Genomic DNA, 26,244 nt, shown 5'->3' on the forward strand with positions numbered 1-26,244 from the left:
ACATCATTAATGTCTACAGAGTACCTAGGTAAGATGCTAGCTAGGTGACAAATCCTTTAAGTGTGCCCAGACGTGAAGTGGTCTGAGTCTGGTGCCATGTAGCTTCTCATATGCTTCTATCGGTTAGCTTTTTTGATTCCTCGAGCTTCCCTTGCTCTTACGAAGGCATAAAGGCGTCGATTACGTTGTGATCATATACTCTTTAAACCAGATTTCCTGTCTTGTCGAAAGACTCTGGGAGAACGTGTGTGCAGAATCGAAATCTATCCACAGGGCCTTGCACTGATCCGCAGAGATCATCATATTCCTTGGGTAAGGATCACCATGGAGAACCCCCGCATCGTGAATCTCGTCGAGTATGTGACGAAGTTGGCGCAGGTATCGCAATGAGAAATTGGAAAGGTCTATTTGTTGCACGTTCGGGACATACTCAATAAGGATAGCATTTGGAGGCAACTTGTCGTCAAGAAACATATCCAGACCGGGCCAGCTAGCCGGTTGTATGTTGGTTATTATTCCGTAGAAGTCCGGAATGACCCCTCGCTCGCATAAGCCTTTCGCTTTCAGTCGCGCATAGGCAGTGGATTCGCGCACAAAAAGGTTCACTTCTCGGTCGGGGGGATCCCATTGAGAGGGACCTCTATCACGGAACTGAAGGTCATCAGAGAAAATGTCAGGCCAAGGAAAGTGGTACTTACCACCTTCATTACACATATCGTCCCATGGACTTCGGCCGTGAAAACCACAGAGTTCTTCGACTCTTTAAGCTTTTCAAGAAATTCCACATCGCCAGGCTTCACTTCACGAGCGTCCAGAACCATGAGGGTCTAGTTAAGTAGAAACGAAGATAGGAGAAGGATATTGGTGACAGCAGCCGAAAACCTTTTAAGGTACTCCGTAGACCTTCATCAGACACCGCCTTTTTGACCAGGATAATAAGCTAAGACTCTTCTAATTTTAGGTCTCTGTCCAGCAATCCCGTGTGCCTTTATTTCCAGTTGGAGCCAAGAAAACAGCTGAGGGAGACTACCTACCTAGGTAGGTACCCGGCCCATGGCCCAGACGTGGGCCACGTCGATGCCTACGGGCCGTCCCGCAAAAAGTTTTGGCAAAATTGCAAAAATTTAACGACGGCTGCATGATTCGAACATGCGCCCGCGAACGGAATTGATTTCTAGTCAATCGCCTTAGACCACTCGGCCAAACCGCCGTATTGATTGAATTGACGATCCGATAGATGACTCAGGAACGACTTGGAAGCTACCTACCGCCCCGAGGTCATGTACTTTTGCGTACATAGAGCGGTCAAGGATAGAAGGCCAATGAAACGCCACTGTAGCCCGTAGGGCGGTGAGTCCAATCGTATCTGCCAGGGGACATATGTACTCCGTTCATTGTTTAGGTGCCCAAGTGCAGGATGTCCATGTTTGCCCGACACACGGTATCTGGTGTACTCTTCACCCTTGTGGAATTTGTCCGGAATACGCTGAATGTGGATCCTGTTGTCTTTGTCAACTCTGGACTTGTTGTAGTCGGTCTCATCACTTCGCTCCGCTCCGCTGGGAATGTATTATACACCTACGCAGAAAAGACATGCTTGTCAACTGTACACGTGAGGGCGGAGGACCCCCTCTACGATGATATCGTTCGCTGGATGAAAGATCATGCTTTCCAGCGTCGCAATTTTCTTTCAGTCTTGGCACAAACTACCAATCGCTCCGACAACGATAAAGCTTTAATACAAGCTCCGCTGGCGCATCCAAATTCCAACAGGCTGGTCAGCTATCGAGAGGTAGACGATAACTCATTTTTGGAGCTCAAACCTTTCCGTGGATCACGTCTCTTTCGGTTCAAGCGAACATGGATGCTTTTCAGCCACGCAGCGAGCAGTCCTGAAAGTGTTCCACAGGTTGATACGAATCCCCCGTTGAAGTTGCAGTGCCTCAGTCTTTCACTCGCTCCACTCAAGAACTTCCTTGACGAAGTTCGTGCCTACGGTCGTAAGGTCTCTGTGTCTAGCATCACAGTCTACCGCACTAAGCCCAATTCCCGAGACCACATACGTTGGAGCTCAGCCGCTTCGCGACCATCCAGAGACATCTCCACTGTTATCCTTGATAAGCAGAAGAAACAAACTATCTTGCGGGATATCAATGAGTACCTTCATCCGCATACAAGACAATGGTATGCCAACCACGGCATCCCGTACCGGCGTGGGTATCTGTTTTCGGGGCCTCCGGGAACAGGCAAGACGAGTCTTGCATCTGCGATTGCGGGTGTCTTCGGTCTGGATATATATGTGCTGAGCTTGCTGGATCCTACCATGACAGAATCACAATTCAGCCGGATGTTCTCCGAAGTGCCTACACGGTGTGTGGTGCTTTTGGAGGATGTCGATGCTGCAGGGTTGAACAGAGGTGACTTGGGGTCGAGCGAAGATTCCAGTCAACCAGGATCAGCGACCAGAACACTAGCAAATACATCTGTATCTCTTTCCGGCCTGCTCAACGCAATTGACGGCGTTTCGTCCCAAGAGGGCCGCATCTTGATTATGACAACCAATTCGCCGCAGCGGTTGGACCGCGCGCTGATTCGGCCGGGTCGTGTGGACATCCACATTCGATTTGAGCTTCCATCTCAAGAGGAATTGCGAGATCTCTTCTTGAGCTTATACAGCGACATGTTCCACAACACTGAATTCTCTCCAAAAGAACAGGAGAAGGAGGCGGCAAGGCTGAATGAACTGGCAGTGCAGTTTGCAGGGTGTCTACCTGAGAGGCAATATAGTCTTGCAGAAGTGCAAGGCTTTCTTCTGCAGTACAAACGTCAGCCGGAGGAGGCTTGTGACAATGTTAAAAGCTGGGTCGAGGAGATGGATTATGAAAAATAGACATGCAGCTGTTTTGGCTGGATGATGTCGAAGAAATGTGGCAGTTTTGGGAACATGCTCTTCGCTTTTTGTATTACATGGATCTGTATCATAGATGGACTTTTATTTAATTTCACTCAATTCCCAAGTTTTTGCATGGCTGATGGCATAGGCAATGTGATGGAGTCTGTAAGAGTCTGTGTCCACGGATCTATACAGATCCACAAAAAGAGAGAGAGAGAGGTAGCAGAATCAATAATAATAATAGACGCTGGTGATCTCTATCTAGTTCCATAAAGCTCACTATTATATAGCTTCATGGGACAGAGGAAACAAAAGCACAAAGCCTGGAAAGATCTAGCAAGAAACGATCCATAAGCAGCTGCGATCAGGCCAGCAACAGCAGTGGCGACAATATTGCCAGTGTATAGGATGGAAATACGCAGAGCAATTTCCTTGCGCGTGTAGAAAACTGACAACAGGAACAGCGCACCTGGATAAAATGGAGCCTCCGTGACTCCTAGAAAGTATCGGACACGCAGAAGGCCAATATGGCCTTTTGTCAAAGCTGTACAGGCCGAGACTATAGCCCATGTTGCCATGCACGCGCTCATGTATAGAGACGGTCGGAACTTCTTTGGTAATAGGTAACTCGGTATCTCGATATAGTTACCTACCTACATATATGTAGGCAGTGGCCTCCGTATCTTAGTAATATGGCGTAGTTCACAAGGTAAAAGTATGACTTGATCTATTTGGTAAAATGTCGAACGGCTAGAGGAGGTTTATATAAGAGCTTCCACAATTTATAAACAACTTCACATATGCATTTTAATGTCCATCTTAGTATCGTACTGATCCGGTGTAGAGCACTTTGCTTTTTCCCCCTCTCTCTCCCCCCTTTTTCTTACTTTAAGCCATGGTCCAAATGGCTAAACGCTGAATGAAAGTAACCTTCCAGTAACGAAAATAAAAATTAAAACAAGATAGGAAATATACAAAGGCCGAGAATCTCCAAGTCGCACCCTCTCAGCTGAGCTATAGGATAATATTATTGGATGCCCTAGTTTTATCTGCAAACACTATCTCTCTTGGCATCTGCACATACTGTGTAAGTGATAGACAGAGAAAGGACGTGCTACTGCAGGAAAAAAGCTCTTTTCCCATCACTATTTTTATGTTTAGGCCATTTTTGAAGCAATCCATCCGCACCATATTGGATTTCTCACCTGGTACCTTTCGTTCCAGGCTCCTTGTCCCTTAGCATCACAGCAGATGGGTATAAGACATATTTTTCTGAAATTCAGGTGCACACAAGTCTGATTTAAATGGGGTTGATCAGCATGGACAAGTGCCAATAGAAATAAATGCTGTCCCCGGCCTCAGTTGGTTAGCGCTTACTATGTACGCACACGCATAGCCTACTCACAGCTTCTTCGCCCCCGTTACTGCTCACACTCCAGATTCTATCTTGACATAAATCTCGACTTCCTATTTGCATCGTGAATTTTCCAGGGACCTAGTCAGGACAAAATTCCGTCTGGCTCAAGAATCACCATCTGAAAAGAGAAATCGACAAGTCTAAAATGTGCAGCCCGTACCCCCGCTGTCCCGACGAGAGAGAATTGACTACGAAAATACGAGTATGGGAGTTTGAAGGTGATCCCGATATTGTGAGTCTCTGAGCTCTCCAATTGACAAACGCTTGCTATCGAGCACCAAACTCATAGTGTACATCTAGGCTGGCATAGGGTTATAATTGATGCACTCGCTTTAGGGCTCCTAGAAATTTATTGACAGCTTCAGCTATAGGTGATTACTTCATTCTTTGTCTACGCGATATTGACCAACCTCCTCGCTTTCTATGCCTACTTCTTCGCTGACGGGATTGTCCCAGGCGACTTTTACAACAACCTCGACTCGCTTATGCGTACGAAAGCGCAACAACTTCTCAGCTTTACTAAAAAACGATGCATCAACCCTCTGTTGGAAAAATTATCGAGCTGCATCCCGTTCTCAATCCGCCGTCTATGTCTCTCAATTTGGCACAACCGAGTATTAAGCATCCGCACAGAGCGCTTGCAGATAATATGTCTCCAACTTACTGACATGCAACTCATCACCGGCGCGTCCATTCTCATAATCTTATACTCAACCCATTGCACTATCACGCAATACCACTTCTATATCGGATCCCAACTGGCTTATCTATCTTTCGTTACTTTTCAAGCAACATTCATGACAGTTAGGGATTATTTACAAGGAAGTCTCTCCAAACGACTCTGGCGCTACCTCTGGATCGTGGTGATATTTGGCGCTGTGCTCCCAACGAGGATTCTGACTTGGAATGACTATTTTCTCCTCGAGGACCTATACGGGGCATCCGTGCAATGCGTCCTAGACAGGATGAATGAAGGATGGGATACACAAATTGTGCTCTTCGTGGTAGTGGAATGTTTTATGTTGCTCTGGTCTTTCTGCGCTATCACGGTGTCGTTATTTCCGCGCGTGTCATATTTTGCCCCTTTTGCTCTCATGGAACGTTTTATACATTGGACATTCTCATGGCCGTCTCGTCATTTGCTTCGAGCACAGAGCCCCGACGTGTCCGCCCCAAAAAAAGCGTTTTGGGTCGTCATGTTCTTTGTAATCATTCCGTGTCGGGAGTTTTTCTTCTCGGCGGCCTTTGGTCTCCTGAGGATATACGTGATGCTGGTGTATGCTGCAAACAACGTGCTTTATGAACGAGCAGAGGCTGCCCACCAGGGGCGCCAGGGTGACGAGAGCGAATGGGGGTTCGGCCAGGTCCTGCCTGTCCTTTTACTAGCAATCCCATTTTCCCAATTCGTGGAAGAACTTTGTCGTATGTACTACTCTGTTCCCTACCTGACCACAGCGGCACCATTGACTAAACTGGCTTTTGTGGGCCGATCAGGAATTGAAGATGTTCCTTCTAAAGGACGCAAGCTTAGCACTGAACGGAGACCTTCATCTAGTCATACCATCTCAGGTCACAACCAAGAGTACTACGAGCTTGCTGTCGCCTCCAATCGAACGGGACTTGCAAGAGCATGGACAGCGCCATCGCGAACAGCATACCTTGTAAGGAAGCTCGACAAGCCGCGTATGGCTGCAGAAGTCCATGAACACAGTATTGACCCTATATTATAGACTCGAAAGCAAAGAACGTTGCCCTGGTCAGTACGTACAGATACTACTCATCAAGTATCTGGTCGTGAATCTCGGGTCTTGACGGCAGAAGACGATATGCAAGACAAGCTTGATCAACTTGAAAAATCCTTTTTTGCGAATGGTATATTCCAGACATGGATGATTTTTCTTTTTATTTCTGTCTATGCCGTCTCAACCTGGGTAACGCTTTCATTAGGGTTGCCATTTTAGCAGCGTCGGCCAGAGGTATACGTATATAGGGCCATAGTGCTCAACACAAACGCGTCGCTCTCCAATTCCTTCCGTTGTTGTATGACGTTGGTAGAAGTCAGTTTCACCTTGCACAAAATGAGGAATAAAGTTATGTTCATAATTGAATTGATCAATATATTGGATGGCAATGGATCCAATACTAACTGGATATCTATCCACGAAGATTCTGGGGAATTCTTTAACTATTAAGGGCGACCACGGCTAAAACAGACGTCGAATCCTTCGTAGAAGCAGAAATCACGTCCTCCGAGACTGGTCCTGTTCTGAACATCCCCAATCCTACAAAACGCCCGTTCACAGAATAGTATGTGCCTACACTGCGACTCTTGCGAATTTGGCGCCCTTCATCCCAGTACCACTCAAACGACCGTAAGTTCAGCATTGGCTGCAGCACATATTGGGTCGTCAACGAATGGGTATTTTGGCTATCCATGGAGGTTAGAGTCGACTGCCATTTCTCGGTGGAAAGATTTCTTCCTAGCAGGATCCCGGCTCCGCGAGCGTCCCGGGCGGGTTTCAATATGTACTGGTCTTTGATTTCGGGGTTGGTCTGGGTGCGATAGAGCAGGTCTCTGAAATCAGCTGTTTTGGGGAGGATGGTAGGGATGATATGTTCGCGAAGGGTCTGCGCCTGTGCAGGAGACAATGCCCGTTGCGTATCCACGAGGCTGTCTAACTCCTGGAGGATAATGCCTAATATGCGTTTATCATGGGCGAGGAACACGCTCCGGGGGTCATTTATGCAGCACCCAGCGATGTGTCGCACCATCCCGGGGGATAGAGAGAAGAGCTCAAAGTCGTAGAGCTGAAGGCCCACCATGTGCACAGGTTCCAACACCTCACCATCTACTTCCAGCAGGGAGTCAGGGGGAGTTTTGACCGTGGGATCCGCACCCCAGACACAGCATAAGATAAATCCGGTTTGGCTGGTTGCACTGGGCACCAGACGAAGATCGCCAGGCCTGACGGTTCTCGGCCTCCACCCAGTTCGCTCTTCGATAAAGCCAAATAGAGGGCTGTCGGACGGGAAAGTTTGACTTTCCTTGACAAAGTGAATGGGGCCATCCGAGTCGAACAAGTCAAACAGGCTCTCTTGAAGTACATTGTACTTGGTGGCTGGTTCGATCGAGGGAGTATTCCATGTGCTGCCGGCTAGTGCCTCATAGGCGGTTGCGACGTAGTGGAGAAAACTGATCGGAAACCGGCCGTTTATTTCACAGACGCGAAATTCTGGGATTTCACGGTCCGTCACTGGGAGCAAGATATCTGGTCGCAGATTGCCCTGGTGGCCTTGGAAGCGTGGCATGATACCATCTGCAGTCGCCTTGTCTACCCACTGCAAGAGCTCCTCGACATGGGCTTCCAATGGCATTCGACTCGGTAGATCAGCCTCCTTGTCTCTCCACCATCTTTCGACGATGTTATTCAGAGCTATGGCCAAGGCTTCATTAAAGGTCTCCAACTCCTTTACAAACTGCCACGGCAGGAGTGCTGGGTGGGGATTAAGTCTTTTCGCGGCCCCGGGAAGTGCACCATACGGACCAACAAAATCCGCCAGTCTCTTTTGCAGTGCCTCGCTTTCACGAATGCGAGTTTCTGCATGAACCTGTTCCGGTAGGACGGGGTGTTGCGGATCCTGGGTGCCACTCAAGGAGATTTGAAGCAACCACGGGGACTTTTTGGCGAGAACACTAGGTACCTCTTTTTCAACGATCGCCATTGACTATATCACAGGTCAGTCTATTGCTGGCGCTATCAATAAAATGCACTCACGCTTTTGAATGAGGCACTCATTCTCATTTTCAAGAAGCATTTGAATGGCATCGTATCTTTCGTAAAGTAGCGATACATCTCCTTTCCGATGGGGCCCCGGCCCGTCTCGAGGACTTCGGAGAGCGTCGACCGCACGATGGCCCATCCGTCTTCTGCACCTTCCAGGCCGAGCGCATATAGCATGTAGCCGACGTTGTTCTGCAGAAGGGCATGATGAACCCTGTTCCACACTTGATCGAGGTTTTCTGTGCAGAGCCCGGCAACATCTACATCAAATCCCTGCTTTTTCAGCGTCGGCCCATGGAGTTTCACTCCGGCTAAGTCTCGAATTGCAAATCCTTTGATCGCCTTCGACTTGCGGCAAATTCGAGCGACGGTATTCTGGGCATGGAGCTCGCATCCAACGCTATAACGCAGTAATGGATCCAACCCAAGGCGAAAGAGGCATTTGATATAGCTATTTACCGTATCAGCTGAAATCAATACATGGATTTTGAGATGAACGAACCCGGTGAACCAATTTTTCTTTTCGGCTGTTGTTTTCAAGTCAAACAAGATTTCTGCGTACGTCTGTTGCCTACCTAGTGGTCTTTCCATTAGTGCCGAGACCAATACCAGTGTTTCGTCATTTTCTTGCGCCTTTGCCAGCAGGTTCTCCCTAAGAATACATGTCAAGTGGCGGGCTTCACTCTTGTCTTCCTGACTTCCAGTCACAGCAGCCACCTCTCCAAACAGCCATAGGTCCTCCGGAAGAATCTTCTTCATTAAAGCAGTCATATCCGGTGCTGCAGCCGCAGACCAACACGGCAGAACTCGTAGCGCGGAGGTAATCTGACACGCAAGAGAGAATTTCACGTCAAGTTCATAACCAGTAATAGAGACTGTTCGGATAGCAGCATGCGCCTTTGCAGCACCCGGGACAGACTTGACATGTTTTGCTTCTGGGAAGTAGTTCAAGACCGCTGGCAATTGTCGGGAAAGGCAAGGGATAATAATCAAGTCAGTAGAAACCGGGGAGAAGCTCCCAATCCTTTTACCAGAGAATCGGTTAGCTCCTCGAACGGTCCATACGTATGAACTGAAGACCGCTGGAGGAGGACCAGTGATATACCCGGATTGAGCATATCAGGTAGATCCTCGGGTCCAACTGGTTCTACCAGTTTATCGGCGAAGCATGTTCGATGGAACTGTATTTCGAATTAGCAATTATTGATCACATCTGCATTGGAGTCCGAATATACCGGGTGAGTCGGATGTCCTAAAATGAGAGAAGCTTCCCATTCCAGAAAGGAAGAATTCAGATCCAGCACTGGCTTCGTGGCAGCAATCTCCAACCATTTACCTTCTATCCATTAGTCAATTTGACACCGTTATGAACTAGGATACAGACTAGACATAGAAGCGCTGTTGCGCAGTTCGCGAGTAATTGCGTCCTTTGTTGACTCATCACACGCAAACCCTGGTGCGAAGAATTCAAACACAGCTCCAGGATCAATTTGTTGAACTTCATGGTCTGCACCATCCAAGAGGACGGGGAGTTGGAAATCATTCGGTCGCCAGTGATGACAACTGAGAGGAGTTGAGAAAGAAGATAGGTCCACTTGTGCTCGTCGTGTCGTGTTGCTGCCTTCTGTAGTCAAAACACATGACCATGTCTGAGATTGAGGAGGTGGTGGCAGTAAGTGAACGTTCACAAGTCCTTCGTTGGCCAGTTGTGCAAGAAGACGCTTGGTAGTCTCAGCCATGGCTTGGGACTGGAACGTTGTGACTGTCATTTTGAGAAAGATGACCCCAACATGGAGGACTAGGACTACTTTCTTAATCGCTTCCACAGACACAGCTGACTCAATATGCAAGGTCAATACAATGTGTATTTGTTAGCTGCATATGTACGGTATTTTCCTTTTTGTTTGTAATTTCTCTTCAGTAAGTGGAGACTTAATGAGTTGGTTACACTTGGTCGGGTTTGTCGATTACTCCCAATCCTCTTTGTACTCTGTGCCACCAGAGCTGTATTACTGTGTTGGTTGGGCTTGATAGATCAGGTAGATCGCTCGCGCTCTTCACCGCTAGGTTCAATACATCATCTGCAATGCACGTTTACCGAATCAACAGGTCAATCGAAGATCTCGTTCGCCATCGGGCTTGGATCCTCAACCTTTTATCTAATGGCATTGCCTTGCATGATTAGCTCCAACAGAAGGTTCCACTATGTTCCTGTGGCTGAATTCCAGCTTCAGCTCAAGAACCGAATACGCATGACAAGTATTGAAATGGAATCTTGGGAATTCACCCTAGTGATTCATTCAGTGCATTTTAACTGGGTATTTAGAATTTAGAATTCGGGGTATTGGGCATTTACTCAGCTCCTTCTTCTTCTTCTTCTTCTTCTTCTTCTCCCCTCACAACAGCAAAATCCTTGGGGAAATATATTTATTGCTTTACAGCACAGGTGACAATGCCTTCCGTCCAACCTTTAAAACACGTGCCTGGATCTGTCGTAGATTTTGGGGTAGCAATCGACGTGGATTTGGAGAACCTGACCGGTATCACTGTCAGCACATTGTGAGATGCCAAGCTAAACGGTTTAATAGACGATGACTTCGCCATTGTTCGTGACGCTCTATACCACCACCATCTTGTTTTATTCAAAAATCAACAGAATCTCTCCCCCAAAAGCCCAATATGAGCTGACCAAACGTTTTGATCCGGCCTCCGAAGCGTACGGCCACGACAAAACTGCTGATAATTTTATCCACGAATATTTCACGGGGATCCCCGATCAACCCCAGGTCCAGATTAAGGGACACGGCTTTATCGAGTCTTTCATGGGCCTCGAAGACATCAAGCTGCGGCATCCCCATCACCGCCGTTCCCACCGTGAGGTGATTCCCGAAGACAAAGCCGACGCATATACCCGCTTCAATCGCTGGCACATCGACGCGGCGTTGTATGATCTCAACCCGCCAAAAGTCACCACCCTCATGGCGGTGCAAGTGCCCAAAGGTCGTCGCCAGACGATATTATACGACGATGGTTCAGGAGAGGAGCTGGATGCACCCCTAGCAACCACAGCGTTTATCTCTGGTCAGAAGATGTTCAACATGCTTTCTCCGGAAGATCAGGAATTCGTCCGTACAAGCAAGGTGGAATATGCACCACATCCGTACGTTATTTCACCATAGATGGATACAAATTGTAACCACATGTAATGAAAAACAAGCCGCTGATTCGATGAACAGATACAACTGGATCAAACCCGCTAAAATGCACCCCACCGGCCTAAGCGTATATACCGAAGGCCGTGAGAAGCCTGAATCCGAACTACCTCCTGTCGACCCTTCCAAGATCCAAATTCTACCCATGGCCTGGAAGAACCCTGTAACAGGCAACCTATCTCTACAGGTCCACCCGGCTGCAATTCGCAGGATCCATCTCGCCGATGGAAGTACTATTGACAATTTAAAAGAGGTTCGAGATATTATGTACCGTCTTCAACGTCCCGCAATCAGTCCACAGTATGTATATGCGCATAACTGGGAAGAGGGAGATATGGTGCTTTTCAATAACCATGGCTTGCTGCATACCGTTGTGGGTTCGTTGAGGCCGGATGATATAAGAGTCTTTAGGCAGTGCAATCTGGCTGCGTCGGAGCCACCAGAAGGGCCGTGATTGTTTCCTTTGACCCCTTCTCTGTTGCATATATCGAGTTCTTGAATGCAATACTTTTTTAAAAAATTCGTCTACATGGGTCTTGACCCAGGATGTACGACATGAAATTAACTTCTAGGCACTTTACACCGAGCGCGTAAACACCAAAGCCCTGACCTCAACACTGATCCTTGGGCGTGCATCATTCGGGGTATCCGGCAGTGCGAATGACGTGTGGGGGTATCTATAACACAAGATATGCTTCGCTAGGATAATATTGCTCTCATTTTCCGTCTTCGCATCTTCGAATGAGATAGCATGGAATCCAGGGTTGGAATATTACTCAAGTTTCACACTACCCTTTCCGAGTCAAAACTAATCAAAACTCTTGAACAGCAGCACATCTTCAACGCCTTGTCTGCTTAAATAGTACCATTTGCGAATGTTACTATTAGGCAGTGCGGTTACCATTGGCGTGTGGAGTAGATGAAAGTTCGAGCGAAAATGGAGCTGGACAGGGGAGAGCAACAGGCTTAGCCCTGGGTACCTGGGCCCGCCATACGTCTGGATGACTAACGGATCCGGGAGCTCGGGCCCCTTCACCATTATTATATAATAGGCGGTGGGTTAGGCGGTCAACCCTTTACTATGGGAACTTTTTGATACAACTGGTTTGATACTGCCGGTATATCGGACGGACCCCCTCCGGACCTTCCAAGATTGGGAAAGTTAATAAACCTTGGAAGTTCCAAGGTTACCTAGGTATTAATCCAGTGGACTCTTTTTCTACGTTATACTTACCCGGACAATTCAATAGCAGGTATATAAAGGAAATTGGAGGACTCTTTGTATATGTAGTGATATCTACTATATTCTATAAAAGGAGACACAAATAATAGTAGTCATAGCCATAGTTGCAATCAAATCCAACTGTGGGGTCCTAATCTTCCCGGTGGATCATTCTGAGCACGTTTTGACCGCGGGACTAATAACCTTAGAAAGTCTATCTCTAAAATCTCTGATCTCTTCTCAACCTGATACAGAAGCTTGTCTTTCTTTTCCCTATATATCTGTCATCCAGACATGGCCTCTCACGACCCTGTCGCTGGTTCTGCTGACCTCTTCACCAATCAAGGTGAAGGTGAAGCTAATCGGGCTGAGCTCAAGGATCAGGATGATGCCGCCTTGCTGGTAAGTGCTGCATCCAGGTCTATAAATCTCAAACTAACGTAATCTTCTAGCGGACCTTGGGTTACAAGCCGGTAGGTCAAATCATATAGATTAAGATGATCGGTGGTCAGCAACTGAGTCACGAAACAGGTTCTTCATCGGACATACAATTTGTTCGAGAATTTTGCGACCACATTCGGTACGTTTTTCGCCTGTTCACCACTTGGTGCATGCATTCATACTGACTTTTGTCAAGCTGCTCTTTACTTTGTCGGTGGTGTTCGCGTTACTTTCAGCACTGGTATTGCCGCCGGTGGAAACCTGGCCTATTGGACTAGTTATGTAGTGACCATGGTGTTCACGTTCATTACTGCTGCTGTCATCGCTGAGGTTTGTTCGGCTTCTCCATCCGCCGGGTCAATTTACTTGTGGGCCGCCGAAGCTGGTGGGCCTCGATTTGGCCGACTCCTTGGCTTTATCGTCGCCTGGTGGAGTACAACGGCTTGGACGACCTTCTGTGCAAGTGTGTTGCGTATCTATCCCCCAAGGCTTGCATGATGCTAATTTGATCATAGGCAACACCCAGGCTGCAGTAAACTACATGCTTTCGGTAAGCTCTCTTTTTTCTTCGTTCCCCGGGATCTAGACTGATACACCGCTTTTAGGAAATAACCGTATTCAACCTCGATTTCCCATCGGACGTAAGCAGTGTCAAATTCCGTGCAGTCCAGTGGATCTGCACTGAGGTCTTGCTTGCTCTGGCCGCCCTGTTGAACTTTTTGCCTCGTATGTACAAACGTGTAGCTGTTGATTGACTGCGTCTGACAGCATTTTAGCTCGATATTTCAGATATGTCTTCTGGTGGTCCGCTGCAGTCGTGATGCTCGACTTTGTCCTGAACCTTATCTGGCTGCCCATTGGCACTGCTCAAACCTGGGGATTCCGTACCACCCATGAGGCCTTTATGACCACATACAACGGTACCGGGGCTCCGGCTGGCTGGAACTGGTGTCTTTCTTATCTGGCTACCGCTGGTATTCTGATTGGATTTGATGCGTCGGGTCACGTTGCAGAAGAAACCAAGAATGCCTCTATCACTGCTGCTCGCGGTATCTTCTGGAGTACCGTTGCCAGTGGGTTCGGCGGTTTGGCTACGATTATTCTTTTCTTGTTCTGCGCGGTTCGTCTCGTGTCTCCATGGATAGCAAACTTCGAATTTCTGACCTCGTTTTTCTCTAGCCCGACGCCGACACACTTATGGGCTTCGGTTCCCCCAACCCTTCGTGCCTCTTTACGCCGTGGTTCTAGGCAAGGGCGGCCATATCTTCATGAATATCATTTGCATTTTCGCTTTATGGCTGGTAAGCTATCATCTGTTTGTGTGTGTGGATATTTCACAGCTGACTTTGCTCCTCAGAACACCGCAATTGCCATCATCGCTGCCTCTCGCCTTGTCTTTGCCGTTGCCCGTGATGGTGTACTCCCCTTTGCGGGTTGGGTTTCCCGTGTAAAGAACGGTCAGCCACGGAACGCAGTTATTGTTGTCTGGGCTGTCGCCGCTATAGTCACTTGCTCCATTCTTCCATCCTCCACGGCTTTCACTTCTCTCGTCTCGGCAGCCGGTGTTCCCAGTGCTGCAGCTTACGGTTTGATCTGTTTGGGTCGGCTGCTTTGCACTCCGAAACGGTTCCCGAAGCCGCAGTGGAGTCTCGGCCGCTGGAGTAAGCCGTTCCAGTTTATCGGTGTCTTCTGGAATGGCTGGGTTGTCGCTATCCTGTTCTCGCCCTACGCGTTCCCTGTCACTGCCGAGAACTTGAATTGTACGTTGTTCTTTTTCATATGTTTTTATCCCGCTAACTTCCTGGATAGATGCCCCCATTATCATGGCTGGAGTCACCATCTTGGCATTGATCTCCTACTTCGTGATGCCTGAGAGTGCCTGGCTTCCTCGTGATCGCATCACTCACTTCATTGATAGTAAGGGTGCTGTTGAGACTGTGGATGAAGTCAGCTCCGACCATGGTGAATCGAGCACTGGTCGATGATGGAGGAATGCGGAAGTGTAACTGGCTACCAGTTCCTAGTACCGGGCATATAATGCCATAGAGATTGCAGTAGATGGCTTTCGGGCTTTAGACCATATAATATTTTAGTTAAGTCTAGCTAATTCAACTTGCTATACTATCATTGTTCCTTGTTCCTGAAATGGGTACATGTGGAGAATCAAGGGCTTATCTTCTCCAACGCCCCCCGCGTTTTATGATTATGCGGGGGAGAAAGGCTACAGTTTATTAGTATAGATTATAGGCTATAGAGGTACTTAATAGCTCACACTATAAATTACAAATATCCGGGCGTTTCATCGCAAGGTAGGAATCGTACATAGCCGCTTCCCCTCTTTACTTGGACATTCTGCCGAGAATCGGTGCCTTGACTCAACTTGAACTTCCCCTCCTTTCTCTTCTTTCTTTTCTTTCTTTCTGTCTTATTGCCTTTCTGCTGTGGCTTTTAACGCTTTCTGAAACTTTTGTTTTTTAAAGCTCTTTAGCGTTGCTTCTATTTCCCTTTCAGTCCGGGCTGGATGCGGTACCCTAGTCCTGCTCCCCCTTCCTGGGCCCAATAGGCGTTAGATGAGACAAAGACCCGGCATAACGTGCAGCCTGCAGGATCACTCGCAATGAGCGCTCCAGTATCGCTGCGGTCAGCTCTGCGGCCGTGTTTTGGGGCGTCCATCGCTCGCGCGGGGAAATCTTTCCTTCCGGTGACGTCGGGTAAGCTTCTCCAAATCGCGGTGTCTGAAGCCAAAGTTGAGCTGTTTTCTGACCACTTTCGTCTAATTAGTCTCTCAAATTCGGCAAGCTACATCTTTCACGTCACAGAATAATCGTCCGTTCATTTGCCAGCCGCGATGGCCCTCCATTTCCAAACGTACCGCTACAACCGCACCTGAGTCACCTCCCTCCGAGCCCGTATCTACCACCCCTTATTCAGCCTTGACCGTTGGTGTCCCTCTGGAGATCTTTCCGGGCGAACGCCGTGTGGCGATTACCCCGCAGAATGTCGCCCTTCTGTTGAAGAAGGGGGTCTCCCGCGTGCTTATCGAACGTGGTGCAGGCGAGCGCGCTCAGCTACTGGATCATGCCTACAAAAAGGCCGGCGCGACAATGGTCGACCGGGATACAGTCTGGTCACAGAGTGAAATCGTACTGAAGGTCCGCAGCCCCCAGTCGGAGGGACCATTCAATGAAATCCAGGCTTTGCGCAAAGGCTCGACCGTTATCTCTTTCATCTATCCCCTCCAGAACAAGCCGCTCGTCGAGGCACTCGCGGCTCGTGGTGTGACATCCTTTGCAATGGATCGGATCCCGCGAATCTCTCGTGCACAGACTTTCGATGCCCTTAGCTCCATGGCCAATATTGCAGGTTACAAGGCGGTCCTGGAGGCCTCTAATCACTTCGGTCGCTTCTTGACTGGTCAGGTTACTGCAGCTGGAAAGATTCCCCCAAGTAAAGTCCTCGTTATTGGTGCTGGCGTAGCTGGTTTGAGCGCAATCGCGTCTGCCCGTCGCATGGGTGCTATTGTTCGTGGCTTTGATACTCGCCCTGCTGTGCGCGAGCAAGTCCAGTCTTTAGGCGCTGAGTTCGTCGAGGTTGATTTCCAGGAGGATGGTTCTGGTCAGGGCGGATACGCCAAAGAAATGTCCAAGGAATTTATCGAAGCTGAAATGAAACTGTTCATGGAGCAAGCTAAAGAGGTCGATATCATTATCACCACGGCCCTGATTCCAGGCAGGCCTGCACCGAAGCTCATTACTAAAGAAATGATTGCTGCAATGAAACCCGGCTCTGTTATTGTTGATCTTGCCGCTGAAGCAGGTGGAAATTGCGAAGCTACTGTTCCTGGAGAATTGAGCAGCTACAAGGACGTTACTATCATTGGCTACACGGATCTTCCTTCGCGTCTTCCTACCCAATCTTCCACGCTATACTCGAACAATATCACCAAATACCTTCTCTCCATGGCCCCCGAGGAGAAGTCGTTTGGGATTGACTTTAAAGACGAAGTTGTGCGCGGTTCCATCGTGACTCTAAACGGTGAAATAATCCCCCCTGCTGCTCCACCCGCTCCACCCCCAACCCCAAAGCCAGAGGCACAAGCTGTCGCGGCGAAGGAGGAAGTCGCTTTGACGCCGTGGCAAAAGGCAACACGCGATGTGACAGCGGTCACAGGTGCAATGGGCACGACCCTGGCCCTAGGTAAGGCAGCCGGTCCAGTATTTATGGGCAACATGATGACCTTCGGACTTGCTGGTCTGGTCGGCTATCGTGCTGTTTGGGGCGTAGCACCTGCGCTCCACTCGCCGCTCATGAGCGTAACCAACGCCATCTCGGGCATGGTCGGCATTGGTGGACTATTCATCATGGGAGGAGGCTATGTGCCGACTACTATCCCAGAATACTTCGGCGCTGCTTCCGTGCTTCTGGCTTTCGTGAATATCTCTGGCGGCTTCGTTGTCACGAAGCGTATGCTGGATATGTTCAAGCGTCCAACTGACCCTCCCGAGTATCCATGGCTGTACGCTGTCCCCGCTGTGGTGTTTGGTGGTGGCTTCATTGCGGCCGCCAGCACTGGCATGTCAGGTCTGGTTCAGGCTGGATATCTCGTCAGCACAATTCTGTGCATGGGCTCAATCTCTAGTCTTGCATCGCAACAAACAGCCCGACGTGGCAATATTTTCGGTATCCTGGGGGTAATCTCCGGTATTCTGGCTTCACTGGCTGCGGTAGGCTTCTCTACTGAGACGCTGACGCAGTTCACTGCTGTTGCTGGAACAGGTGCCTTGATCGGAGGCTTGATCGGCCGTCGCATCACACCAACAGGTCTTCCCCAAACTGTCGCTGCTCTCCACTCGGTGGTGGGATTGGCTGCTGTTCTGACTAGTGCCGGAAGTGTAATGGTCGATATTGGTGACATCACAACTCTCCACCTGACGACAGCGTACATGGGTGTTCTGATTGGTGGTGTTACCTTTACCGGCTCGATCGTTGCTTTCCTGAAATTGGCAGGGCGCATGTCTTCCAAGCCGACGATTCTGCCCGGCCGACACATTGTCAATTCAACACTATTGGGCGGTAATATGGCAACCATGGGAGCGTTCATTACAATGGCGCCAGGAAGCCCTGCAATCGCAGCCATCTGCCTAGGAACAAGCACCATCCTCAGTTTCCTGAAAGGATATACCACGACAGCAGCCATCGGCGGTGCCGACATGCCCGTCGTCATCACTGTGTTGAACGCTTATTCCGGATTCGCCCTTGTGGCTGAAGGCCTGATGCTTGACAATCCACTTCTCACCAGCGTCGGATCCCTGATCGGTGTTAGCGGTTCCATTCTCTCGTACATTATGTGCATCAATATGAACCGGTCGCTAACAAATGTCCTGTTCGGCGGAATCTCGAGTCCGGCTGCGCAAAACCAGAAGAAGATGGAGGGCGAGATCAAGCAAAGCAGCATCGATGACACCGTGGAAGCTTTATCCAGCGCTGAGAATGTCATCATTGTAGTTGGCTATGGTATGGCTGTTGCCAAGGCTCAGTATGCTCTTTCGGAGATTGTTCGCTTGCTGCGTGCCCGTGGTGTCAACGTTCGCTTCGCTATTCACCCTGTTGCTGGCCGAATGCCCGGTCAATGCAATGTGCTGCTTGCGGAGGCATCTGTGCCCTATGATAGTAAGACTTTTATGGTTGAAATCTGTGAATTACTCGCTAACAATCGATGCAGTTGTCTTGGAGATGGAAGAGATCAACGAGGATTTCTCGGACACAGATGTTACCCTCGTCATTGGCGCCAATGATACCGTTAACCCAATTGCCATGGAGCCAGACTCCGCTATCTCCGGCATGCCTGTCCTCCATGCGTGGAAGAGCAAGGAGGTTATAGTTATGAAGCGGGGGATGTCCAGCGGATATGGTATGGTCTCTTCGTCATTCCTGATAAATGAAACTAACATTCTTCACAGCGGATGTTCCAAACCCCATGTTCTATATGCCCGGTACTCGGATGTTATTCGGCGATGCCAAGACCTCTTGCGATGGTAAGTGTCACTTGCGTGAATATCTACAGAAGAGAAGATGGTGCTAATTCATTTCGAACAGCCATCAAAGCTGCCCTGGAGGCACGGAAGTAGGCTTCGACTAGAACTCATTATCCTTTTACGACTGCATGCTATTTTTGAATTTTTCCTTGTTAACTGCGAGATTTCGTGCCCCAGTGGCTATTCTATTGTTCTATTCCACGCTCATGCTGGATGAATTGCTATTTCGTCATCGGTTTACTTCCCCCGGGGCCAGTAGGTCGAGTTACTTAACGCACGCGCAATCCTTTTTTATTAAAGATACGACACTCTGAATCCTGTAAACACCCAACTTGGCATTGACATACATAGTGAAGATCTTCATAGTGGAGTACCCAGCCGAATCCCTAGCGGGCGAGTTGAAGTGGGCGCTGAACCGTCCTGTCTCGGATGATCGGGGCAGTGGGTCAAATAGACACGAAATTTTCGCAAGCCCCTCTATGTGATACGAAGTATGGAGTAGAGTATAGCGCATTCCCCACTCGAGGACAACATTCGCCCTTGTTGCTGGAGAAAGCGGCGAATTTACCTGTATCAAGTCAACTCAATTCCAGCGGGTCCTCCGGGTCTACGCTCGTACTCGGGGGCTGGTACTCCTCGTGTACCCCTTGCTAAGGTTCTATGCGCTGTCGAGACATGTAATTTCCCTTAAAAAAAGATACGATACCGCTTGCGTTTTAAAATGATGATAGTAGGGAACTACGGTGTCTCCTTTTGTATGTGTACGGAGTACCGGGAAATTGATCACCATGTACTCCACATCCGGGGAGTATACAAGTTGAGGATACGTGGTAAATTAGATATAAGATACCTACTAGTATACTTGAATGGAACACGATCAGGTTGTATGAATAGACACTAATATCAAACTGCGCCAAGATGTCTCGATAGCTATTTAGCTATGTAATTCAGAACTAACCATAACAAAAACCACCCAATAATGTTCCCAAAATCAGATACCATGCGCCAACCATTAAAGTAGACATTAGCCATCCCAGAATTCGACTTGATGCAGCCCTTGACGAAGTCAAGGACCGTCATACATTAGCTGATCGAAACAGAGGTGAGAGGGAAAGAAGTGAAAACAAATAAACGCCATATACCAAACACCAGAATAAGAACCCAAAAACCAACATCCAAGAGATTCCCCATAAAAACATTACTAGATCAATATATGTTAAGTACCAGAAAGCAAAAAAAAAAAAAGGTAGAACCCATCTCAAGCCTTAGCTTGCGACTTCTTCCCCAGCTTCAACCCCATAAATCCCCTCCCCGGCAGAACGCTATTATGCCGTGAACGGCGACGCTGGCTAGACTTGCGCACAACATGGGAATCAGCACTGGGCAGCGGGGTAGGCTGAGTAGCGACCGAGATCTGCGAAGCAGAGGCATCATTAACGCCGACCTCAGAACGCAGACTACTTAGCGAATGCACGCTGGAGGAAGAGTGTTTCCTCGTCATGCGCCGCATCATAAGTGGAGAGCGGCTTGAGATCATATTCGATACACTGTATGTTGAGCCGCTGCGTTTCGAGGAGATATATGGCGGTGGTGAAGAGGCGGATGAGATTGAAGCCGGGCTGCAGACTCTGGTGAGTTGGGAGGGTGTATCGTTGTAGTTTGGTTTGCTGTCCTCGGCTGAGAAGGGTGTTGAAGGGCGGGAGGTGTAGCTGGGCACGCTGTTGCTGCTTGTGCTGCGCATTGAGGGGGGTCGACGGGTGCGCGGGTTTAGTGGTGGTGGCATTGCGTTGTCTTGGCCTGAGGTTCGGGGTCGTCGGTACTCTTGTGTTGGGACTGTGCGTGGTGGTGCTGGGAAATAGAGGACTGAGGGGATTTCGGAGACGCGGTTGATGGTTGCGCTAGGTGCGAACTGTGTATCTTCTTCTAGGGTTCCGGTTGGGGTTGTGGTTGGAGCGGTAGCTGTAGCTGTCTTGGGCGTCGGCTTCATGCTGGCCCTTTTCTCAGATACTCGCGGTGACTTGGTTGCCGAGGCTGACGAGTGTGGCAATGTAAGTCGGCGGCTGTCAGCCCTGACAAGCATAGAGCGGGTGCGGCTGCTTTCGCGGGAGCGGGAATGGCTCGAACGAGATTTTGAGGTCTTGGACCGTGACCCCAGAGCGTCAATCAAGACCACTGTAGGACGAGTTCGGGGCTCCATGAAGGTCACTTCCTTTGCAACCTGAATATCCGCCTCCTCTACCGAAAAGACCGATGAGGGCGAAGTAGAGCGAGACCTTGAGCTGGCCGGTTGCGGTGGTTTTGGCCAGACGTATATCGATGGCTGTAGAAAGGTGTTGGATGCCAGTTGTGGCGAAGAATCTGACGGTGGCAGTTCAAGAACCATCTGCTCCTCCGGATCAAACACATACGTATCTTCGTCAAAGGTGGCATTGCTGTTTCTCTTGATAGTAGCAGAGGAGACGGGGCGGGCTCGTTTGACTGTTGGTGGAGCCAGAATATCTTCATCCCGGTCAGAATCAGGGTCCATGTGAGAGTGCTCGTCGGCACTGAGATCTGAATCAAAGATTTCAGTTTGTGAGCCCACGGGCGAGGAAAGTAGATCCTGGGGCCCTGTATCGGATTCAGACACAGCCTCCTCGTCTGACTCGTATCTATCTTGGAGGCTATGCCTGCTCAAGCGGTGTAGGCTCAGCGAGGAAGTAGGTTCGAACATGTTCCCGGCAGTGATATGGTTGTAAATGGTTGTAATCGGTAATAGGGCAGAATAGGAAGAGTAAGTGTTCCAAGTAGGCAGTTCTAAAGCAGAAAGGAAAATGCAAAACCCCAAGGAACCCAAGGAACGACTAAGAATACCAAGGTAAAAGGGAGAAGGAGACGTAATGTCAAATATCCCAAAGCTGCAAAGGAGATTCAAAAATCCAGGGCGACCAAAGGGCTCTTTAAGTGGAGAGTGGGACCAAGGAGCTATATATTGTATGCAGATATCATATATAGTACTCCGTATGGCCACCCTGTACGGAGTACACGTGTAGAAAGGTAAAAAAAAAATTGGAAGGTTCGTTATAATTTTGTGATAATCTTTTATTTTTGATATATTTTTTATTATATTTATTATATTTTATAATTATATTTGTACTAAATTTGTACAGCGCGTAAGAAGAAGAGAATTGTGATTGGTGTCTCACCCTTGCAGGACTAAATAGGGCCAGTTTCAGCAGGGGGAGAAAACGCGTTACACTGGATATCGTGGCAGGACGGCTGATTTCAAACTTTCAGAGATAAATAGATTAAATAGATTAAAAGGATAAATACCTACATAGAAGAATAATCAGAATAATCAGAATCTGATAGATCACCATGAGCTATCCTTGGTCAAGGTCCATGCGCCTAATCCTCCGTTATTCCTTGGACATTTATGCATATCAGGATCTCAGGGGGGGCATGGGATCATGCAGGGCATTGGAAGAATTTTCATATCCAGGGAAGTACGGGGTCCCAACAGTGTAAGAAAAGAGCGGGATGTTGAGGGTCCATGAATGAGACATCCGTCCCTAAAAGCATTCCTCCATGTGGAGCAAACTACTTAAGCTGAACAGATTACAACATAGATTGGAATGGACACGCCCACGGGAATAAGGAACGGGGGAGTCATGACCAACGAGTGATCGGATCAAATCACATCAGGCGTTTAACAGCTCTGCCAAGTCAATCAGTGGGGCCCAAGTGTATAACTCAAACACACTGAACTCCCCTTAGCTTCAAATGGGCTAACTCGGCATACGGTGGATTCTCCTTACTATGCCAGGAGGTGTTAAACCTTGGGGGTTGGTTAGAGGTTGGAGGTATATTACCTACATACGTACCTAGGTATATTGTAGGTATTCTTCAGGAATCAGGGGGTTATACATGAACACTGAAGGATCAGAACACGCCTAACATGGGAAAAATGAAAAACTCTCTCCATCTTCTCCTTACATGAACATATCTCGGCGATTTTTCAATCTCACCTGTCATCCATATCTATCATCTGTCCACGATGATATTACTCCGTACAGAGTACGGAGTAGTAGTGTGGAAGATACTAGTGCAGCCACCAGCAAGGACTCAATATTTCCCACTCTTTTATGCATACACTTTCTGCATGTCAAGCTCTTGACACTTGATTCAACTAAGTCGACCAACCAGTACTCCATATCCAGTGGAGCCCCTACGCTAGAAGGATCCGGCATCGCTCCGTGTACACATCTAACCCGTTTCAAATCCAACCAGGGCCACACTGGATGCTCATCGGCCGATCTTCACTATTAATGTCGGCCACTACTGCACGCCCATGCGATTTTTTCCCTGTTCTTTTTCAAATTGGCGACCATGCTCCGGCTGCAAAGCCCAGCCCTGCATGTCCGTCCAGTCTCCGAATAAACCACGCGCATGACATCCAAGCAAGGCGCTTGTAACTTTCGAGAATAAACCATATCTCCTGCCTTTGACTTTATCTCTTGTCCTGGTCTATTGAGTTTTGCCCAGCCCCATTATATCAATGGCTGGGCTGGGTATCGAGAGATGTGATGGCCACCGCCCTTTCAATCTCGGTGGCTGGATATAACCAGCCTTGCTCCTCGCCTTGCGAGTTCAGGTCCTTTTTTCGGGGAGGTTCGGGGCTTCTCTCTGGAGGCTGAGGCTCTGTATGTTTCGTTACGCGACGCGTTGATCGCCTTGCTAACTGGGCACGTCCGGGGCATATCAGATACATCACTTTCGTGGCGTTGTGCCTCGTCGCACAGGCCATGATGAGCATCTAAACTCCACCTGGCGGTTCCTGTTCCTGCGTTTCTGTTTCTGCCGCGGCAGTCCAGTATGATACTGCACATTGTGGTACGGAGGTCAGTATATAAGCTTTATGTTGCCATATCAACAATTGGCGTTAATGGTGTGGCGAAATGGATTGGTTTGAATGGATAGCCTCGAGATATGGTCTGGCTGAATTGTCTCTCGAGATACAGACCAGGTCTGCATGGATGATGCATCTTGAATCCCGCTTGTGCTGAAGGTGCTGACAGCATAGGCAATCAACCTTCCAAGGTTGAAAGCAAACATGCCTTGCTGACCAGATGCGAGCCATGGATATGGTATCTGACCTGCCGATCGTCTGCTCCCAATCACACTATTGTCTAAAGAACAGACATGATTACATTTATCTTGATATTATGAGCTAACGTCTATCAATGGATACTTTAATAACAATAAGGGCGAAAGGTACAATCCCATGGCCTGCCACCAAACGGGGGTGATAACGACAAACATGAACAGAAGAAGAAAACGACATTATAAAATACAACCATGACGAGACCACTGGGGCAGGGTAATCCAACAGCATTGCCCCTGTAGGTTTTCCGACAAAAGTTCCGGCGCACTCCAAGGCACATACCCCATGCTCGGGCAATGGGCAATGGACCTGGCATCATGAGGTGGTCATTCATTAAACAAATATAGGGACGCATCACCCAATAGCAGCCACTCTGCCCTGCGCTGCTTTGTTTGGCCACAAGCATTGGATGAATTTCGAGTTCGATGGCTCATCCTAGGATGATTCAACAATCAAAACTCGGGGGGCAATATAATTCTCCCAAATCACACGCTGAAAACATTCAGACGCGACTGTGCTTTGGTTGATTATTTAGGCCTTGCGAGAGCGTGTCACAGGGCCGTTGGAGCGGCCAGTGGACTTGGCGCTGCCGTTCTGGGTACCAGCCGGGGAAGGAATTTCGAAGTTCTTCATGTCGATCAACGATTTCTGGCCAGTGTTGCGGCGGGGACGACCGGTCTTGGCGGTCTTGTTGTAGGTGGCGATGTAGAAGGAGATGAACAGGACCAAGTAGGAGCTGATGATGCCGATACCAGCCAAGGCAGCGAATTCCTCACCGGCACACTTGCCCATGTTAGGGAGCCACGGGAAGTAGGCAGAGGTGAAGTAGGTGTACGAGGCGAAGTAGATGAAGCCTTGAAACTGTCAGTATTCCATTCTTTTCATGTTTCTGGAGGCTGAATCACTTACCGACGTCAATGACGAACTGGAGGATCTGCAGCATGGTGATGTACTTCTTCCACCAAATGCGAACACCGCGGGCGCTCTGGAAGTAGTACCAGTACATCACGACATGGACCAGCAGGTTGATGGTGATGGGCACCCACTGCACAGCAGTCACGCCGATAAGCTGAGTGTAGCAGAGTAGGGCGGTGGCACCGTGGTGGTAGGTGTGGAGGAAGGTCAATGGCTTCTTCTTGAGGACCAGGAAGACGGTGTCAATGAACTCGACGTATTTGTTGATGTAGTTGAGCTAATCGAGGTTGTGAGTTTCTCTTCTTCGACGGTACAAGCGCTTTGCAACTTACGTAGTACAGAACGATCAGAGGACGAGTCCAACCACCCTCCTGGTCACAGATAGTGTAGAAGACTCCGTGTCTCCAGAGGGTGGGGACCAGCTGCTCAATGAACAAGACCAGCAGGATAGCGCTAACGGTGGTCAAAACGAAGTTGTGAATCATGAACAAGGTGTTAAGCTTGAATGCAGGCAACTTCTTCATGACCTCGCGACCACCGAAGATGACAACGTAGTAGGTGATAAGCATCATTGTAGTCTCCTTCAGGGTGGACAGAGGGGTGACACCCTCGGTGAAGTTGAACTCGCTGGCGGGATACCCCATGACTTTCTCGTAGGCCTGGTCGAAGAGGGGCCACAAGTGCACACCGAAGGGTCGATCGACGGTGGGGACCGAGACATGTTTGAGGATTTCGGACGCCATTGTGACAGGACTAGGTTGTTCTCTCAAACAAAGATGGATCGAAGATAGAGATAGCGGAAGGCAACTTGTTCTTTTGACGGGGGCAGTAATCTGCAAGTAAGCCGCCAAAACAAGAAAAGCCAAATGAAGGAAAGGAAAGGAATGAAAGGAAAGAAAACCAAAGAAATGAAAGTAGGAAAGGGGGTAAAAGAAGAGAGGGAAAAGCTGGAGAAAGAAGAGAACCATTACTTTTTGCGTCCGGCGCGTCCGTTGAGGACCCAAAAGGGTTTAGCGTCTAAAAAAGGGGAAGATCAGGTTCCGATCGCATCTACAACATACAACATACGGAGTACTTTGTTCAATTATATGAAACATTGATCATGGAGTAAATAGATTAGAATTAGATCTTATTTATTCTTAATAATAATCTGAGATAAAATAACTATGTAGTGTTGCTGAATA

At 48.6% G+C, this 26,244-nt stretch overlaps 10 protein-coding genes across 10 annotated transcripts; 5 read left to right on the forward strand and 5 right to left on the reverse strand.

Moving 5' to 3' along the window:
• Positions 1-180: 180 nt before the first annotated feature.
• On the reverse strand, positions 181-821 carry N7519_007017 (uncharacterized protein; the record flags this gene model as incomplete). The annotated part of the gene is made up of 2 exons (XM_057293793.1): positions 181-651; positions 699-821. 2 exons carry the CDS (start codon positions 819-821, stop codon positions 181-183), a joined length of 594 nt encoding a protein of 197 aa, XP_057148604.1.
• Positions 822-1,417: 596 nt separating this feature from the next.
• On the forward strand, positions 1,418-2,890 carry N7519_007018 (BCS1 and AAA domain-containing protein; the record flags this gene model as incomplete). The annotated part of the gene is made up of 1 exon (XM_057293794.1): positions 1,418-2,890. The coding sequence occupies one exon, from the start codon at positions 1,418-1,420 to the stop codon at positions 2,888-2,890; it is 1,473 nt and encodes a 490-aa protein (XP_057148605.1).
• A 2,616-nt stretch (positions 2,891-5,506) lies between these two features.
• Positions 5,507-6,040, forward strand: N7519_007019 (uncharacterized protein; the record flags this gene model as incomplete). Its single annotated transcript, XM_057293795.1, has 1 exon — positions 5,507-6,040. One exon carries the CDS (start codon positions 5,507-5,509, stop codon positions 6,038-6,040), a length of 534 nt encoding a protein of 177 aa, XP_057148606.1.
• Positions 6,041-6,491: 451 nt separating this feature from the next.
• On the reverse strand, positions 6,492-9,861 carry N7519_007020 (uncharacterized protein; the record flags this gene model as incomplete). The annotated part of the gene is made up of 4 exons (XM_057293796.1): positions 6,492-8,036; positions 8,087-8,543; positions 8,655-9,048; positions 9,477-9,861. The coding sequence occupies 4 exons, from the start codon at positions 9,859-9,861 to the stop codon at positions 6,492-6,494; spliced, it is 2,781 nt and encodes a 926-aa protein (XP_057148607.1).
• Positions 9,862-10,544: 683 nt separating this feature from the next.
• Positions 10,545-11,758, forward strand: N7519_007021 (TauD/TfdA family dioxygenase; the record flags this gene model as incomplete). The annotated part of the gene is made up of 3 exons (XM_057293797.1): positions 10,545-10,640; positions 10,681-11,252; positions 11,329-11,758. 3 exons carry the CDS (start codon positions 10,545-10,547, stop codon positions 11,756-11,758), a joined length of 1,098 nt encoding a protein of 365 aa, XP_057148608.1.
• Positions 11,759-12,820: 1,062 nt separating this feature from the next.
• On the forward strand, positions 12,821-14,952 carry N7519_007022 (putative amino acid permease; the record flags this gene model as incomplete). The annotated part of the gene is made up of 10 exons (XM_057293798.1): positions 12,821-12,928; positions 12,979-12,999; positions 13,058-13,106; positions 13,164-13,430; positions 13,483-13,517; positions 13,573-13,693; positions 13,744-14,052; positions 14,147-14,268; positions 14,325-14,727; positions 14,777-14,952. 10 exons carry the CDS (start codon positions 12,821-12,823, stop codon positions 14,950-14,952), a joined length of 1,611 nt encoding a protein of 536 aa, XP_057148609.1.
• Positions 14,953-15,584: 632 nt separating this feature from the next.
• On the forward strand, positions 15,585-19,095 carry N7519_007023 (putative nicotinamide nucleotide transhydrogenase; the record flags this gene model as incomplete). Its single annotated transcript, XM_057293799.1, has 5 exons — positions 15,585-15,678; positions 15,749-18,637; positions 18,690-18,878; positions 18,928-19,002; positions 19,064-19,095. 5 exons carry the CDS (start codon positions 15,585-15,587, stop codon positions 19,093-19,095), a joined length of 3,279 nt encoding a protein of 1,092 aa, XP_057148610.1.
• A 1,165-nt stretch (positions 19,096-20,260) lies between these two features.
• Positions 20,261-21,715, reverse strand: N7519_007024 (uncharacterized protein; the record flags this gene model as incomplete). The annotated part of the gene is made up of 1 exon (XM_057293800.1): positions 20,261-21,715. The coding sequence occupies one exon, from the start codon at positions 21,713-21,715 to the stop codon at positions 20,261-20,263; it is 1,455 nt and encodes a 484-aa protein (XP_057148611.1).
• Positions 21,716-23,536: 1,821 nt separating this feature from the next.
• N7519_007025 (uncharacterized protein) lies at positions 23,537-23,788 on the reverse strand (the record flags this gene model as incomplete). Its single annotated transcript, XM_057293801.1, has 1 exon — positions 23,537-23,788. One exon carries the CDS (start codon positions 23,786-23,788, stop codon positions 23,537-23,539), a length of 252 nt encoding a protein of 83 aa, XP_057148612.1.
• An 888-nt stretch (positions 23,789-24,676) lies between these two features.
• N7519_007026 (elongation of very long chain fatty acids protein) lies at positions 24,677-26,028 on the reverse strand (the record flags this gene model as incomplete). The annotated part of the gene is made up of 3 exons (XM_057293802.1): positions 24,677-24,999; positions 25,055-25,337; positions 25,393-26,028. The coding sequence occupies 3 exons, from the start codon at positions 26,026-26,028 to the stop codon at positions 24,677-24,679; spliced, it is 1,242 nt and encodes a 413-aa protein (XP_057148613.1).
• Between the last annotated feature and the right edge of the window lie 216 nt (positions 26,029-26,244).

The sequence above is a fragment of the Penicillium mononematosum genome (genome assembly GCF_028829835.1).
Source record: "Penicillium mononematosum strain IBT 11891 chromosome Unknown utg000003l:1.0-8172316.0:1.0-8177699.0, whole genome shotgun sequence".
NCBI classification, from domain to species: Eukaryota; Fungi; Ascomycota; class Eurotiomycetes; order Eurotiales; family Aspergillaceae; genus Penicillium; species Penicillium mononematosum.